Below are 19,146 nucleotides of genomic sequence, written 5' to 3' on the forward strand. Positions count from 1 at the left end.
CAAGCTTGAAACTTGATGGTGAGGTGTTTCAGTCAGAAATACAAGATCTCATCATCCACATGGCTGAATCAAGTGTGGATTCCATCCATCCAAATATACAACGAACGTGATCTTCACTATGCAAGAACTCTGTAGAGGAATGCAACACCTGCCACTAAATACGGTATTCTTCAACTCTATCAAAGCCTTTGACCCTGGGAATTAGAGATATTGAGAAACACTGTCTTCAAATTCAGTTGCACATGGAATTTCATCTCCATCATTAGCAGACAATACAACGATAGGTGGAGGGACAGGTAGTGTAACAACACAGGGAGACAGTAGGAGGACTTGGACAGGTTGGGAGAGTGATGAAAAAGGTGGCAGATGGAAGACAAAGTAGGGAAGAATGAGGTTATACACTTTGGTAGATGTAGATTCCATCCCAATGAACTGAGCAAGGCTGTATCATTGTCCCTACACTTCTCTGAACATTTGTTCAGTGGAAACTTCCACTCACCTCCAGCAAGCTTCCTTTGAGCCTGGGGCTAATCTTCAGAACTAAGGGGAAAGTGTTCAACCTATTGTAATTATACTCCAGAACGAAGGTCACTCTGATCTCAGTTGCTGAACTACCATGTGCAGATGATGTTTGCATTTGCACATGCTCAGAGGCTGAGACTGAAGATGCTGTTGACTCATTCACTTAACTATACCAGAGAGTACAGGGTGTGAACAGAGATCCTCAACCTAACCTACCCTCACTGTACTGAACTATTGACACTATCCCTTCAATATCCTGTAAATTACAGTGCCAAGGGGCACAGTTCTCCAGTGCAATGATCTGGATAAAGGAACTGGTTGCATTGTGGGAAAGTTTGCAGACATGCAATGATAGGTGGAGGGACAGGTTCTGTTCTGGAAGCAGGGAATCTGCAGAAGGACTCGAACAGGTTGGGAGAGTACGTAGTGAGGTCACAATTGAAATAAAGCGAGGGGAAGTGTAACGTCATACACTTTGGTAGAAGGAATAAAGTTGTAGATTATTTTCTAAACAGGAAGAGAATTCAGTAATTGGAAGTACAAAGGGATTTGTGAGTCCAAGTGCAGGAACCCCTTAAGGTTAACTTGCAGGTAGATCTGGCAGTAAGGAAGGCAATGCAATGTCAGCATTTGTTTTGAGAGGACAAGAAAATAAAATTAAGGATATACTGCTGAGGCTTTATGAGGTGGTGTTCAGACTGCATTTGGACTATTATGGGGAATTTTGGGCTCCATATCTAAGGAAGGATGTGCTGGCCCTGGAGAGGTTCAAAAGAAGGTTCTCAAAAATGATCCCAAGAATAAAATGCTTGATGTATGAGGAGCAGTTGATGTCCCTGGGCCTGTATTTGATGAAATTCAGAGGGATGACAGGGATCACATTGAAACCTACTAAATACTTAAAGGCCTGCATACAGTGTATGTGTAAAGTATGTTTTCATTACTAGGAGAGCCCAGGACCTGTGGGCACAGCCTCAGAATAAAGGGACAACCCTGTAAAATTGAGAAGAGGAGGAATTTTTTTTAGCCACAGAAGTATGGGGGGAGGGGGTTGGAAAAAAGCCGCCACAATTGAATGGTAGAGCAGACACGGTGGGATGAATGGCCTAATTCTGCTGCTCTACCTTGTGGTGCATGGTCTCTGTATCTCGTACCCAATAACTGACAGTCCATTAAAATTAGCAGCACATGGGTAAAACAGAGCTCTCAGTATCGGTTATATCAATTTTACTCCCAAATTAGGCATGGAAAGCTAAGTAAAGACAAGCTAAGAAATACTGTTTTAGTGTGGAGAGATGAAGACATGAAGGAATTTTGTTGTATTTCTTTAATCAACATCAAAAGTACAATTTGAAAGGAATTAATTCAACACGTATAAAAGTTCACTTCAAACACTTTGTCAGTAATTATGGTCTTCTTTGTTGTTAAGTAGGCACTTAAGTAGCAACAGATCAGACCCAACATTTTCTGATGAGATTAATTGGTATCTATGAGCCAATCAGAGCGTATCAAAATTCATGCCATTCACTGTGCTCTGATGGGAAACTCAGCAACAAAATGTTGTTTGATGGGATACTTCTGAAAAGAAAAAGAGGGTATTTTGGACAGCAGTTTTCAGATTTCTGCATTTGCTATGCATGGTCATCAGAAACTGCTGTGATTTCCACATAAGTGTTAACGGGAAAGTCACCCTCTGTTATTTGTACATCAAGAATCTACTCCTTCAAATGCAAACTTACTATTCTAAGCATAATCAACTTGAAACCTTTGGTTTATCTTTCCAGGAAGGCAGATAAGTAGATGCTTACTGAGTGTCCTCAGTGGTCTAGAAATTTCAATGGTTCCGATTCTACAGTCAGAGTCAAATAAATGATGCTGAATGTTAGTTTTATCTATAGATAGTCAGAATGTCCAGGGACTTCTGGGAAGAGATGTATGGCCACTTGGCATCTAATACAATACCCCCTTTAGAATATCTGGAAGTCATGTGAAGGATTACAGGTAATCGATCTATTATTGTCACATATACTGAGGTACAGTGCAAAACTTAATTTTGCAAGCCATCCATACAGATCATCTCACTACATCAGTACACTGAGGTAATACAAGGGAAAAGCAAAACCAGAATGCAGAATGCAGTGTTACAGTTACAGGGGAAGTGTAGTGCTGGCACACTATAAGATGAAAGAGCTATGATGAGCTAGACTGTGAAATAAACAATACCCATGGGCAAGCAATAGTTGTCTCTTCACCCACTTAGCTTTAATGATCATCACCTCTATATATGTGAGAGAAAATAAGTTACAGTTCTATAGGGAAGTAAGGAGGGGCGATGAGAATGATGAGCAACACACATAAAATGCTGGAGGAACTCAGCAGGTCAGGCAGCATCAATGGGAAAAAAGCACAGTCGATGTTTTGGACTCAAACCCTTCTTAGATGCTGCCTGGCCTGCTGAGTTCCTCTAGCATTTTGTGTGTGCTGTTCGGATAGCCAGCATTTGCAGATTTCCTCTTGTTTGTGATGAGAATGACGGGAATGCTTTGCTGGAGCCCTGATAAGCACCAGATTCCTCTGTTGTGAAAGATAGAAACATGGGCGGCACGGCAATGTAGTGGTTAGCACAATGCTTTCCAGTACAATTGATCCAGGTTCAATGTCTGCTGCTGCCTGTAACGAATTTTCCCTGTGACCACATGAGTTTCCAAAAACAAACCAGTTCCACTAGGGTTAATTGGCCTAGGGTTAAATGGGAGGTTACTGGGTGGCGTGGCTCAAAGGGCCTACTCTGCACTGTATCTCAGTAAACAACAAGTAAAGTCAGTTCGGTTAAGTCCTTTGTACACTTTGGATTTCCCACATTTGCAGATTTTGTCATGTTTGTTCTTTGTACACACTGGCTGGGAGAGCAGGCTTAAAAATGGTAAATCTGGGTATTTTGACCCACTTGAATAACTATCCAGTTGTGTGTCAATGCTTAACTGGAAGACATTTGAGTAACATTAACTAACTTATTCCAACAGACAGGTTTGCAACCACAGCAATGGGACCACATACGCATCCGACTGATTTCGTTACCAACCTTGTCAGCTTTGTGCCTATTTGTTGCCTCATTTCAAGCCTCTCTTCGTCAGTCTGCATTGGAATGATATTCTTCTCCTCCAGTTCACGCTTCGATGGTCTGTTGCTGAGTTTAATGGCCAGGGAGTCTTTCCTGCAAACTTTTAATGCTAATGAACCTAGAAAGAAAATGAAGAAGTGAGAGAGAGCATTAAGATTCACAGAGGTAGTGTAAACAGTAAGAATACGTTAGTCTGAATATTAATGGAATTTTCAGGAATGATGGAATTTTAACAATATACAGATAGGAACAAGTAAGACCAGTGAGGAAAAGCCCTGGCATTCATTTTATTTGCACACACACCCATCTTTAGCTGGCAGAGCAAGGTTAAAAACTGTTAATTTTGACTAGGACACATTTAAGTAGATTTTTGCATAACCGGGGAATTAAAGGTTATAAGGAAATGGCAGATAGGTGGAGCTGAGACCAAAGCCAGATCAACATGACCTTATTGAATGGTAGGCCAGATGGCTGATTCCTGCTCCTATTTTTTAATGTTTCTTATGTTTTTAATTCTGTAGAATCTGTATTTTGGCCCGGGCAGATTCTCTGCCCAGAAATCAGTATGATTGGCAGACTTGGTAACCAACCAATGAGGGGGAAGAACAAAGCCAATAGATTAAGATGCCCAGTCTGGGGGTGGGATTATTCAGGAGATGAGGGAATTTGTAAGTGTTGTAAGAGACAGCCTGGCCAAGCAGTCCTGAAGATGTCCTTGTGGCATCATTCCCGAAGCCAGGAAAACCCAACTGTCCTTATAATGCTTGCAATGAAGATGAAATCAGAGGCTACCAGCCCCTCTGCATTATTTAAGTAGCTGACCCGTGTCCTAGGAATGGAGCATCCACATGTCACTTGTTCTGCTATCCCTGGACCTTATGAAGGCTGGGTAACAGGTGCTTTGCACCTTGGATTCAGATTCTATTACAGTTCCAAATCCACTGAAAATTAACCTATTAAACTAACATTTTTGAAAACAACAACTTATATGTTCAATAATTCTCCCCTTCTGCTGTACAAGACCATAAGATTATAACACATAGGAGCAGAATCAAGCCATTTGGCTCGACAAGGCTTCTCTGTCATTCTATCGTGGGTGGTTTATGATCCCTCTCAACTCCAATCTCCAGCCTTCTGCCCATAACCTTTGACACTCTTACATAGAAAATTAGAAAACCTACAGCACAATACAGGCCCTTCCACCCACAAAGTTGTGCCGAACATGTCCCTACCATAGAAATTACTAGACTTCTCCATAGCCCTCTATTTTTCTAAGCTCCATGTACCTATCTAAAAATCTCTAAAAAGACCTTATCGTATCCACCTCCACCATCATTGCTGGTAGCCCATTCCACGCATTCACCACTCTCTGAGTAAAAAACTTACCCCTGACATCTCCTCTGTACCTACTCCCCAGCACCTTAAATCTATGTCCTCTTGTGGCAACCATTTCAGCCCTGGGAAAAAGCCTCTGACTATCCACATGATCAATGCCTCTCATCATTTCATACACCTCTATCAGGTCACCTCTCATCCTCGTCGCTCCAAGGAGAAAAGGCTGAGTTCACTCAATCTATTCTCATAAGGTATGCTCCCCAATCCAGGCAACATCCTTGTAAATTTCCTCTGCACCCTTTCTATGGTTTCCACATCCTTCCTGTAGTGAGGCGAGCAGAATTGAGCACAGTACTCCAAGTGGGGTCTGACCAGGGTCCTATATAGCTGCAACATTACCTCTCGGCTCCTAAATTCAATTCCGCGACTAATGAAGGCCAATACACCTCTACCTTCTTAACCACGGAGTCAACCTGCGATGCTGCTTTGAGCGTCCTATGGACTCGGACCCCAAGATCCCTCTGATCCTCCACACTGCAAAGAGTCTCACATAGAAACATAGAAAATAGGTGCAGGAACAGGCCATTCAGCCCTTCGAGCCTGCACCGCCATCCAGTATGATCATGGCTGATCATCCAACTCAGAACCCTGTACCAGCCTTCCCTCAATACCCCCTGATCCCTTTAGCCACAAGGGCCATTTCTAACTCCCTCTTAAATATAGCCAATGAACTGGCCTCAACTGTTTCCTGTGGCAGAGAATTCCACAGATTCACCACTCTCTGTGTGAAGAAGTTTTTCCTAATCTCGGTCCTAAAAGGCTTCCCCTTTATCCTCAAACTGTGACCCCTCGTTCTGGACTTCCCCAACATCGGGAACAATCTTCCTGCATCTAGCCTGTCCAATCCCTTTAGGATTTTATATGTTTCAATAAGATTCCCCCTCAATCTTCTAAATTCCAACGAGTATAAGCCTAGTCGATCCAGTCTTTCATCATATGAAAGTCCTGCCATCCCAGGAATCAATCTGGTGAACCTTCTATGTACTCCCTCTATGGCAAGGATGTCTTTCCTCAGATTAGGGGACCAAAACTGCACACAATACTCCAGGTGTGGTCTCACCAACACCTTGTACAACTGCAGTAGTACCTCCCTGCTCCTGTACTCGAATCCTCTTGCTCTGAATGCCAGAATACCATTTGCCTTTTTCACCGCCTGCTGTACCTGAATGCCCACTTTCAATGACTGGTGTATAATGACACCCAGGTCTCGTTGCACCTCCCCTTTTCCTAATCGGCCACCGTTCAAATAATAATCTATTTTTCCACTTATCCACCAAAGTGTATAATCTCACATTTATCCATATTAAATTGCACCTGCCATGAATTTGCCCACTCACCTAACCTATCCAAGTCACCCTGCATCCTCTTAGCACCCTCCTCACAGCTAACACTGCTGCCCAGCTTCGTGTCATCCACAAACTTGGAGATGCTGCATTTAATTCCCTCATCTAAGTCATTAATATATATTGTAAACAACTGGGTCCCAGCACTGAGCCTTGCGGTACCCCACTAGTCACTGCCTGCCATTCTGAAAAGGTCCCATTTATTCCCACTCTTTGCTTCCTGTCTGCCAACCAATTCTCTATCCACATCAATACCTTACCCCCAATACCATCCGCTTTATGTTCGCACACTAATCTCCTGTGTGGGACCTTGTCAAAAGCCTTTGAAAATCCAAATATACCACATCCACTGGTTCTCCCCTATCCACTCTACTAGTTACATCCTCAAAAAATTCTATGAGATTCGCTAGACATGATTTTCCTTTCACAAATCCATGCTGACTTTGTCCGATGATTTCACCACTTTCCAAATGAGTTATTATCACATCTTTGATAACTGACTCTAGCATTTTCCCCATTACCATCATATTTGAGTTTCGAAAATGAACCATTTCATACTTATCTGGGTTGAAATCCATCTGCCACTTCTCAGCCCAGTTTTGCATCCTATCAATGTCCCGCTGTAACCTCTGTCAGTCCTCCACACTATCCACACACATCTTCTAATCAAGAATCTATCTACCTCCACTTTGAATGACTTATTCTCCATCTGTGGCAATAAATTCTACAGATTAACCGCCCTCTGGCTAAAGGTATTTCTCCTCATCACTGTTCTATAGGGATATTCTTCTATTCTGAGTCTATGCCTTCTGGTCCTAGTCTCTCCAACTAAAGGAAACATACTCTCCTCGTTCACTCTATCTTGACCTTTCAATATTCCATCGGTTTCAATGAGATCACCCTCATTCTTCTAAACTCCAGTGAGACAGGCCCAAAGCCATCAAACGCTGCTCATATGTTAACGCTTCCATCCCTAGGATCATTCTCATGAACCTCGTCTGGACCCTCTCCAATGCCATCATCCTTTCCTAGATAAGGGCTCAAAGCAGTTCACAATACTTCAAGTGCAGTCTGACCAATACTTTATAAAGCCTCAGCATTACATCCTTGTGCTTTATATTCTAGTTCTCTGAAATGAATGCTAACATTACATTTTCCTTCCTTACGCCTGACTGAACTTGCAAGTTAACCTTTCCTACACAAGAACTCCTAAGTCTCTATGCACCTCTGATCTCTGAACTCGCTCCCCATTTAGAAAATGGTCTACGCCTTTATTCCTTCTGACAAAGAGTATTGTCATACACTTCCTTACACTACATTCCATCTGCCACTTCTTTGTTCATTCTCCTACACTTCCTGCCCTTCCACAAACTTGGCCACAAGGATTTCTCACCATGTGAAGCCACAGACTTCTTGCTGGGATACAATTTCAGTGATCTCCTCCCAGCACACCCGAGGTGTGCATACCCAGGGGGCTGACTTTACAGGGAAGTTCATTAATATCCTCATGAGGTGGCCGAACATTCTCACTTCTATCAGACAGCACTGGGTAGACATCAGAAACATAAACTAGGGCCAACTGACTCAGGGCACTGAATCTCATGGCATAGGATGCTGTAGTCTTTGAGAGATCATTGATCTGAAATATTAATCCTGTTCCCCTCTCCACAGTCACCACCTGAATTGCTGAGCATCCTCAATATTTTCTGTGTGTATGAGTTAAACTCTGCACTTGTGATATCTTTCTACTTTGAATTTAATTGCTGGTAGATAAATGCCAGTTTATTGATGGGCTAACACTTAATTCTCAAAATACATGTTATGTGTTTATTTGAAAGGTAAAGCATCTAATATACATAATATATATAAATATATATATAATAATATAAATATATATTTTCCTTCAGCTATCAGATATTTGAATAGACCCGCACAAACCCAGTCAACAATGGAACACTATATGGACTGTCTTGCACTACTATGGACTTATCTCTATGTATTTTTTGCACTAGTATTTTGTTTCCACAGTCTTTTATTTTCTCCCTTTTCACTGTCTTGTATAATTTATGTACTACCAACTGTACATGCATGTGATGCTGCTGCAAACACAATTTTCACTGCACCTCACTGTACTTGAGCACATGACAATGAACTTGAACTGACTTGATTACATTAGATTAAACACAAGACATGAAAAACCACACAGCATGAAAGACAGAATCACCACTGTTTGGTTTATGAGAGTTTTATCACTAGTTTGGTTTTCTCTGGTGTTGCGCAGACCATAGCATATGTAGCGAGTTAATGCTTTCCATACTTGTGAAAAAATTGTCATCATCGTCATCGTCATCATCATCATTATCCCCCTCGTCCTCTTCATCTTCCTCCCCGTGCATACTGAAAGTGTCCTCATAGTCCGATTCATTAGGCACATTTTCTTTGTCATCATCATAATCAACCACCACTGTTGGCACTTGTCGGATGTCGGGTGTATTGCTTTTTCCTGTTTTCATCCCACTTTCTCCCGTATGCAATCCTGAACTGCCAAAATAAAATTAAAATCACTGCTGTATTAAGCCAACATTCACCATATTAAGTTCATACACTCCATATTTCTCATATACACTTGAAGACTTAGAATGACACCATGTGGCCTATTAGGTCAATGCCAACATTTAGAACATTTCCATCAATCCAGCCCCACTTATTTCCCCGACACTATTCTCCTCACCTCCCATTCCCCCTAGAAACCACATAATTAGGTAAAATTCTAATTCAATGTTTATGATGTGTTCTAGTTCTAGTTTTAGTTCTGGTTGCTCTTGGGCAATGTTTGAATTGGGTGGCCTGAAGATAATGAACAGTGAACTGAACTGAACTAAACTGAAATATGCCTTCTGAGTTTTATATTTTTGATTTTTTTGTTGCCATCTGCGTGACTTGTCTGTATGTGAGCAGGGGGGAGGAGGGTCTGATGATTTTCTTTTAAAGGGATGGCTCCATGGTTCTCTGTTTCATTACTAACTGTAGGGAAGACAAGTGTCAGGGTTGTATACTGCATACACACTTTGAGAATAAATGTACTTTGGATCGTTGATAATTCGCAACAGCCAGTTAACTACCAATTGCACATCTTTGGGATGTGAGAGGAAACTGGAGCACTGGGATGAGAATGGAATTCACATAGTCACGGGGAGGACATACAAACTATGTGGGGAAGGAATGGAATTCACATAGTCACAGGGAGGACATACAAACTATGTGGGGAGGGAATGGAATTCACATAGTCACAGGGAGGACATACAAGCTATGTGGGGAAGGAATGGAATTCACATAGTCACGGGGAGGACATACAAACTATGTGCACAGCACTGGGTATGCAATGGAAGCCAGGCTGCTGGAGCAGTGAGGCAGCAGCATCAATGGCAGTTCGTCTGCCAGTGTGTTATTCTAATCTCAACGTGGATATTGTACAAAAAATGTGATGTGAGCCAGCTTAAGTGATGTGAGCCATACATTTTACCATGAGTTGGTCAAAGTCCTGGAACTTATTCCTGCAACCTAAGGCAGCTTCCCACCATTTTTTCAAGGGCAATCAAGAATGGGCATTTAAATTATGACACAAGACATAGATGCTGGAATCTGGATCAATACACAATTGGTTGGAGGAACTTAATGGGGCAAGCAGCTGGAAAGATGACCCCAAACACTGACAATTTCTTTCCTCCTACAGATGCTGCTCAACCTGATGATGTAATAAGCACGTGTCTCCTGGCTCAGCCTGGGAAACTCACATCCCTTCAACAAATGAAGAGAAAGACATCAGAGGAAACAAAACTGATCAGAGGTATCTGGAAAAGGAAGGACTACAGAAGTAGGCCTGACGGAAGTCATTAAAATTTTGAGGAGTTTTGGAAAAATATTCCCGCATGCAGAGTGGAAAACTAGGAGCCAATAGCATAAGAAAGTTCCAGCAGATCCATTACTGGGAAAGAAGATTATCCTAGGGAAAAATTTCAGTGACACCATACGGATAGATCACACTGCTATAAAATTACAGGAGAAGTGGCCACAAAAAGAGAGAGGGAGAGATCAGAAGATGATGTTCCAGCTGCCTGCCCCATTGAGTTCCTCCAGCCAATTGTGCATTGATCCAAGCAGGATACAAGACCTCAGAAAAATTAGGTGAGAGGGTGGAAAGGGAAAAATCAAGTAGGACACTGCAGGAAGTGAAGAGTGAACCAGAGACAGATCACAGTGAGGGAGAGATCATGGGAGGGGGAAATTGGAGGGAATGACCAGGAAGAAGAGATCCCAGGAGGGAATTCATGATAAAGCCATGTTAGGTCAGGGAAGATCAGGAAGGGAGATTCATTTAGAGGATGCATTGTGGTGAGGGAGAGACAGATTGGAGGGAGTTATTCTGAACAGAGGTGTGGTGGGAAAGGGGGAAGGAACAGTTCCTTCTGGAGGCAACATGATGGCGATTGTATGGGATTGGGGATAGACTGTGTGGAGGTGGGTGCTCGGAATGAGGGTCCTTAAATTAGATGGCCACAGATCCTTCAGGTTAGCAGGGCAGGTGAATGAGGAGATTAAAATGCTGCAAGGAAACTTTTCTTCAATAGATGAGACAAAGCAAGTTAGAGCACTAACATGCTTGAGTTTGTCCTCTCAACCACTTTGTTTTATTAACATAGGATAAATGGGTGAGGGCTTTTCTCTTTAGAATGAAGGAGGATAGGAGGTGGCTTGATAGAGGTGTACAAGATGATTGAGTGGATAGCCTGAGACTTATTCCCCAGGTGAAGGTAGCAAATGCAAGGGGGCACAATTTTAAAATGATTGGAGGAAATTATGTGGGGTTTGGATATCAGAAGTAATATTTTTACACAGCGTGGTGGGTAAATGGAATGCCCTGCTAGGGGTGGTGGTAGAGGCAGATACATTAAGGACATTTAAGAAACCCTTAGATAGGCATGTTGAAGATAGAAAAATGGAGGGAGGTGTCCAAGTTAATCAAACGAGAGAATGGCTGATTTTAAAGTTAGCACAGAATAAAATACAGTTTAACATAAACAATATTTTGCACAAGATTATTGCTTTAAATATATAGTGGAGTTCCTTAAGAATACAAGTCATTTTTATAGAATTTGATACAAATGTAAGTATAGAATTTAGATATCCTGGCCCACACTCCAGTGCAGAAAGTGACGGTAATGTACCTAAAAAGCTGTTTGGCAACCACCATAAACCCTCAGAAGAAGAAGTAAAAGAAAAATGGAGGCCAATTAGAAGGGAAGGGCTGAATTGATCTTAAGAATAGGTTAAAAGGTTGGCTCAACATTGTGGGCTGAAAAGCCTACGCTGTGCAATAGTGTTCTGTGTTCTTTCCTCTAACTGCGACCAGGATATTGCCTGGTCTACAAAAGTAGTAGCAATGAGAAAAGATTGGAAGGTTGTTTTCTCGGGGGCTGAGGAGGCTGTGAGAATACCTGTGTAAGGGATTTCTTCTTTTATGTTACTGCGAAGGCTAACAAAATGGCTTCTTTGTTATGTTATAAGAAAAATGGCTTTTCTGTAATAATAAGTGCGATGTAAGGAGTTCTCTCTCTCTCTCTGCTTGTTTGGGTTATATTATTGATAGGAGAGGGAATGAAGCAATTGGGATAGATGTTATTCTTTCTTGTGTGTCTGTAAGCTACTGTTTCCGCGGGCTTTGGGGCAGAAGGCACGATGGGACAGGGAGAGGAGACACGATGCTGTAAGCTGGGTGGCAGAACAGACGCTGAGCGGGAGTCCAAGGCCCAGGGTCTTCGGCAAGGAGAGGGGATGAAGACAGACTTGTGTGGAACGTCTGGTCGACCACTGGGTCGAGGAGGTCGGAGGGGATCGAATGGTAGAAAGAAGACTCTGTTAATTGAGCTCCAACTTCCACGAAGTGGTTGAACTTTGATAAGTTTGACTCCTTTCACTTTCCTTTTATATTTTATCTCCATTAAATACATAGTCCCAGTAAGATCTATAAAGTGTAATCATTCAATTGCATATGGTGTATTGTCTGTTATTTGGTGGGGTGGGGTACATCACACAGCGTCCACACAAACTTGATTACCCAGTTTGGCGGTGCCGAAGGCTGCTCCCACTAGACGACAGCGAGCTGAGCGAGCCTGAGGCTTACCGGGGGCTACACCTAATTAAGCTATGTAGAACTATAGTACGGGTTGAACAGAGCTAATAAGAAGCTCCTATTTCATAGCAGAAGAGTCAGAAACTCAGGTGTAAGGACTTAAACATGGAAGGGGCTTTGGAGCTCACTGCCCTAAAGGACAGCAGAGGCAGATCCCTTCACCCCTTTAAGTCTGTACTTTAATAGCTACAGCCTGCAATGCTATGGACTCACAGATCTAATTTGGGATTAAGCTAGGCAGCCTTTCACAACAGGCCTGGATACAATGTGCTGAATAGCCTCCTTTGCTACTGTAATTTTTTTCCACAGCTCTATGATGGATGCCATATTACCTTTCCAGCCTCTGCATTGTCAAGGCCAGTGTCTTGTTGAGTTCTTCTATCACCTTGCTTGTGGGGACTGCAGGATGGAGAGGCATCGCACCGGATAAGGCTGAGGAATGGGAACTCCCAAAGTGTAGCTGGGAAGGGTGCTGGGTGACTTTCTGTGCTGCAGAATAGGAATTGGTGGCTGTGTCGGCTGCCTGTGATGTAGTACATATCATTACTTTCTTTGGCGGTAGAGGGGGTGACAATCTCACAGGTGGCATACAAGGCAGCTTCACGGGTTGGCCAGCATCTGGTGAAACAAAATATTGGAGAACAAGGCAGTAGTTAACCATTCATCCATGCTCTTGCATGCTTAATAGAAGACTATGACAAACTTGTACAGAGGTGCAGTGGACAGCATTCTGACTGGCAGCATCATGGCCTGGTACGGAAACTCCAATGCCTGTGAATAAAACTCACTACAGAGGGGCACAGCAGCTACTGCCTTACTGCTCCAGCAGTCTTGGTTCGTTCGCCCCTCCCACCCTGGTCATTTTCTCTCCTTTCCTATCCTGCAGGCAGAAGATACAGCACCTTGACAACATGTAGCAACAGGCTCAAGCACAGCTTCTATCCCTCTGCGTCAGACTCTTGAACAGACATCTTATAAGCTAAAAGGTGAACTCCTGATCTCTCATTTAGCCACATTGCGGCCTAAGCACTTTACTTGCCTTTCTGAACAGCAGTTTCTCTGTAGCTGTAAGCTATATTAGAGTCATAGAAAAGTACAGCACATAAACATTCCCTTTGCTTTGCGGTGCCAATGCTTTTTACTTGCCAGTGGGGAGGGGCGATTGTTGCTCGCTGCCGCTTATGCGCCGGAGGGGGGAGCTGGCGGGGACTTTGGGTTTCTAACATTTGACTGTCACTCATTTTTTGGGGTACTCCTCTGTTTACGCGGATGGTTGCGATGAAAAAGCATTTCAAGATGTATATTGTATACATTTCTCTGTCATTAAATTACACCTTTGAAACCTTGAAACCTTCATCTAGTCCCTGGGGAAACATTCAAACTGCCTACTCCCATCAACCTGCACCGGGACCATAGCCCTCTATACCTCTACATCTCTACCATCCATATACCTAACCAAACTTCTCTTAAATGTTGAAATTGAGTTTGTACACACCACTTGCGCTGGCAGCTCGTTCCAGACTCTCACAACCCTCTGAGTGAAGAAGTTTTCCCTCATTTCCACCTAAACTTTTCACCTTTCACCCTTAACCCATGATCTCTAATTGTAGTCCCCCATCCACTTCTCTCAAATCCTCTGTCTCCAGTGCATCTGCTCTCAGGATGGGGATTTTCATTCCAGACATAGTGAGATGTCCTTCTTCTTCAGAGAAAGGGGCTTTCCTTCCTCCACCATCAATGCTGCCCTCACTTTTCCATTTCATGCATGTCTGCCCTCATCCCATCCACCCAACACCCCACCGGGGATCAGGTTCCTCTTGTCTTCACCTACCACCCCATCAGCCTCTACATCCGGCACATAATTCTCTGTAACTTCCACCATGTCCAACAGGATTCCACCACCAAGCACATCTTTCCTTCACCTGTGCCCCCCCCCCACTTTCTGCTTTCCCCAGTGATCATTCCCTACATGACTCCCTTGTGCATTTGTCTGTCCCCACTGACCTCCCTCCTGGTACTTATCCTTGCAAGTGGAACAAGTGCCACACCTCCCTGTACACCACCTCCCTCAAGGTCCCAAACAGTCTTCCCAGGTGAGGCAACACTTCACCTGTGAGGCTGTTGGGGTCATGTACTGTATCCGGTGCTCCCGGTGTGGCCTTCTGTACATCAGTGAGACCGCTTTGCCAAGCACCGTCCACCAGAAAAAGTGGGATCTCCCGGTGGAGATTTTAATTCTACTTCCCATTTCCATTCTGACATGTCAGTCCATGGCCTCCTTTACTGTTGCGATGAGGCCTCACTCAGGTTGGAGGAGCAACACCTATATTCCTTTTGGGTAGCATCCAACCCAATGTTATAACATCGATTTCTTGAACTTCAGGTAAATGCCACCCCCTCTCCTTCTCTATTCCTGATTTCCATTTCCCTCTCTCAATGTATCTCCTTACCTGCCCATCATCTCTCTCTGGTGCTCCTCCCCCTTCCCTTTTTTCCATGGCCTTCTTTCCTCTCCTATCAGGTTCTTCCTTCTCCAGCTAATCTCTTTCACCATCAACTTCCCAGCTCTTTACCACCCCTCCCCCTCTCCCAGTTACACCTATCACCTACCACCTTGTACTTCTTCGTCCCCTCCCCACACCTTCATAGTCTGACTGTTTACTCTTTCCCACTGGCCTGCTGAGTGTTGTGTGTGTTACCTCAGCGGAAAAAGCCTGCCTGCACTATCCATGCCCATCATAATTTTGTATACCTCTATTCTGCGTTGTTTTCTTTGTACTACCCCAATGTGGAAAGATCTATCTGCATGACATGCAAAATGAAGTATTTCACAGTACCTTGGTGTATGTGACAATAAAAACCTATAACAATACTCTGGCTAGGTACCACTACAAGGGAAGGAGGAGCAAATCAGAGGCAACTTACCCCGGATTGCTCTCATGTGCCCCACTGGTCTCTTAGAAGTGCAAAGGGCAGAGTCATGGGAGAAGGCTGCCTGCCTGTCTGTTTGTCTTCTTAGTCGAGGAATGGTGTAGGCAGTGGGGAAACCTGAAAGAGCGAAGAATAGTTTTAAAATGGGACATTATTGTCACACTCTGCAATTTCATCCAAAACCTTGATGTGGGCTTCGTAGCGGTTCCATTGTAAGGCCACAGGACAGTCATAGTAAAGCAGCTGTACATGGGAGTGACTGGTATGGAAGTGACCGAGCAGTAGTAAGCATAGAACCACCAGCTCTGCAGGGCTTCTTCAAGGTATATTGCATCTCAGTTTGATTCTGCAATTCCACACCAAGGAGTAATTCATTAAGGAATGACAGTTTTGTTTTTATAAATACAAAATATTGTTTCAGTGTTGCAATGGACTCAAAATAGCCCAGTTCATACTGTGAATGTGCATCGACAACCTCTTCCTCAGTGTCAGTAAAACTAAAGAACTGAGTGTTGACTTCAGCAAAGTGATGGATGGTGGACATGCACCAAACTACGTTGGTGGATCACTGCTGGAGAGGGTCAGAGGATTGTTTGTTGCTCCAGATTTCCAACATCAGCAGTCTCTTGGCTCCATTTCATAGTCATAGTCATAGTCATACTTTATTGATCTCGGGGGAAACTGGTTTTCGTTACAGTTGCACCATAAATAATTAAATAGTAATAAAACCATAAATAATTAAATAGTAATATGTAAATTATGCCAGGAAATAAGTCCAGGACCAGCCTATTGGCTCAGGGTGTCTGACCCTCCAAGGGAGGAGTTGTAAAGTTTGATGGCCACAGGCAGGAATGACTTCCTATGACGCTCTGTGTTGCACCTCGGTGGAATGAGTCTCTGGTTGAATGTACTCCTTAGCCCAACCAGTACATTATGTAGTGGATGGGAGGCATCGTCCAAGATGGCATGCAACTTGGACAGCATCCTCTTTTCAGACACCACCATCAGAGAGTCCAGTTCCATCCCCACAACATCACTGGCCTTACGAATGAGTTTGTTGATTCTGTTGGTGTCTGCTACCCTCAGCCTGCTGCCCCAGCACACAACAGCAAACATGATCGCTCTGGCCACCACAGACTCGTAGAACATCCTCAGCATCGTCCGGCAGACGTTAAAGGACCTCAGTCTCCCCAGGAAATAGAGGTGGCTCTGACCCTTCTTGTAGACAGCCTCAGTGTTCTTTGACCAGTCCAGTTTATTGTCAATTCGTATCCCCAGGTATCTGTAATCCTCCACCATGTCCACACTGACCCCCTGGATGGAAACAGGGGTAGCCACACAGGTCAATGATAATAAATGTAATTGTGACTCTGATTCTCAATGAGGCAAGTGGCAGAGGGAACTAACAGAATGGAGACAATCTCAGTGACAAAGAATTCTTGCACACGCCGCCTGATGAGGCGGGGTGGGTGCGGTTTGGGAGAGGGAGGTGAAGGGATACATGGGCAAAGTATGGATAATGACCAGAAAATTGAAAATTAAACATTAGGAAGATGATTTCAATAGACCGATATAGGCAATGGAGATGTTAACTGCCATGATATGAAGACATTGTGAGCATACTGAAATTAACACAATCGCCAATGTGAGCTGGATTTACTCCTGACTGCAAATACTCTGGAGGAGGTTGTTGATGAAGCTTACTGTCTCTCTACTTGTGCTGTACTAACTGAATACTTAAAAAGCACATGAATTGCCAATTTAAATTATTTTGAAGTAGCTTGTTTCCTTGGTGTTGGTCTTTTCCTGTGATATAATTTGTTCTGTCACTGTAAAGCTTTGTATGCCATGATGTGAAGTCTATTGCACATATCTATATATCATTTATTGATGTATTCATGTGGCAGCTTATGCTTCTGACTGAGACATTTTCTTGTTATAAGTGGTGCTTATGTGTGCAATATTTTTGAAGATTTTGGAGTGTGATTGCATTAAAAGAACTGTCTCTCAGAACTAGCATTTCACTTTATAAACCTGAGTTTTTATATCCATTAATATCAAAGAACCTACCAATTTCTGATTGATGTTATACCTGCCATTTGAGGAGGAGTTGACATAGAAATTCTATTGTGGGACATAGGAGGCCATTTGACCCAGTGGGTCTGAGTCATAGAGCAATCCCATCAACCCTGTCTGCCTATCGCTCTGGTTCTCCTTCGACTTACTTATTACATTAGGGCCAATTTATAGCTAACAATTAACCTACTAACCTGCATGCTTTTGGAATGTGGAGTAAATGGAGCACCCAGAAGAAACCCACGGAGTGACAGGTAAAATGCGTAAACTCCACACTGACAGCTCCCGAGGTCAGGCTCAAACACAGCTTGCTGGATATGGGAGGCAGTAGCACTACCTTGTCCTGCCCTCCTAGCCTCCTGCTACATTAATTCAGGAGTATTTGCCTGTCTGGGCTACTGTCAGGGAGTCCTGTTGCTTCATTGTGAGAATATATTATGTAAGAATTGGTTGTTTTTTAAATACATCTTATTAGATAGTGGTTGAATTAATGCAAGACTAACATTGTAGTTTTTGCTAACATTTTTAATGCATGTATTTTTCACAGTATGTGCTGGTTTGTTCCCACTTACTGGCAGAGGCGGTACAGGTGTCCCCCACTTTTCGAACGTTCGCTTTACGAAACCTCACTGTTACGAAAGACCTACATTAGTTCCCTGTTTTCGCTAACAGAAGGTGTTTTCACTGTTACGAAAAAGGGCAGCGCGCGATAAAAGGCAGCGCGCCCCGAGCAGCCGCTCTCCCCGGATTCGGATCGGCATTCTTGCCAGCATTGCTTAAACACATGCCTGTGAGCAGTCATTTGCAACATGAGTTCTAAGGTATCGGAAAAGCCTAAGAGAGCTCGTAAGGGTGTTACACTTAGCGTAAAACTAGATATAATTAAGCGTTTTGATCGTGGTGAACGAAGTAAGGACAAAGTGAGTTTGGCTTGTGGAAGTTGACGAAGATGATGTTGAAGAGGTTTTGGCATCCCATGACCAAGAACTGATAGATGAAGAGCTGATGCAATTGGAAGAGAAAAGGATAACAATCGAAACCGAATGAGTAATAATAAAGTACGACTTTAATTTTGAAAGGGTACGTAGGTTTAGGGCATATTTGCAGTATGGTTTGAGTCCTTACAAAGAACTGTATGATAGAAAAATGCGCGAGGCGAAGCAGTCAAGCAAGCCTTCCACATCAGCCACAGCAGATGACGAACCTCAACCATCGACATCGAGGCGGGCAGTCAGAGGAGAAGATGAGCTACCTGCCCTAATGGAAACAGATGACGATGAGGTGACACCCCAGTGTCCCACCACCCCAACCCCCAGGCCTCGGACAGATACCGATTTGTGGAGAATGCAGCGGTAGCCGGGAGGCACACAGCACATCTTTAAGAAAAGAGCCAAAATAAACATGCTAATTAATTAGGTGCCACCCAGCACGTAAATGTCAGCCCAGATCAGAGGCGATGCAGCCTCTGATCTAGGCCGACAATTATGTGCTGGGTGGCACCTAATTAATTGGCATGTTTATTTCAGCATTTTTCTTAAAGATGTGCTGGATGCGTCCCGGCTACTGCT

The 19,146-nt window shown here is 43.4% G+C and overlaps 1 protein-coding gene across 1 annotated transcript in view; it reads right to left on the reverse strand.

Moving 5' to 3' along the window:
* phactr1 (phosphatase and actin regulator 1) overlaps nt 1-19,146 on the reverse strand; it is a 430,393-nt gene that overhangs the window by 31,209 nt on the left and 380,038 nt on the right. Inside the window, exons 7-10 of the mRNA XM_072283739.1 lie at nt 15,497-15,619; nt 12,904-13,189; nt 8,699-8,922; nt 3,605-3,761 (exon numbers count right to left, since the gene is read on the reverse strand). Of these exons, the coding sequence (XP_072139840.1) occupies nt 3,605-3,761; nt 8,699-8,922; nt 12,904-13,189; nt 15,497-15,619 (790 nt within the window). The remainder of the gene's footprint in view (nt 1-3,604; nt 3,762-8,698; nt 8,923-12,903; nt 13,190-15,496; nt 15,620-19,146) is intronic.

This window comes from Mobula birostris, chromosome 19 (genome assembly GCF_030028105.1).
Source record: "Mobula birostris isolate sMobBir1 chromosome 19, sMobBir1.hap1, whole genome shotgun sequence".
Taxonomy (NCBI): Eukaryota; Metazoa; Chordata; class Chondrichthyes; order Myliobatiformes; family Myliobatidae; genus Mobula; species Mobula birostris.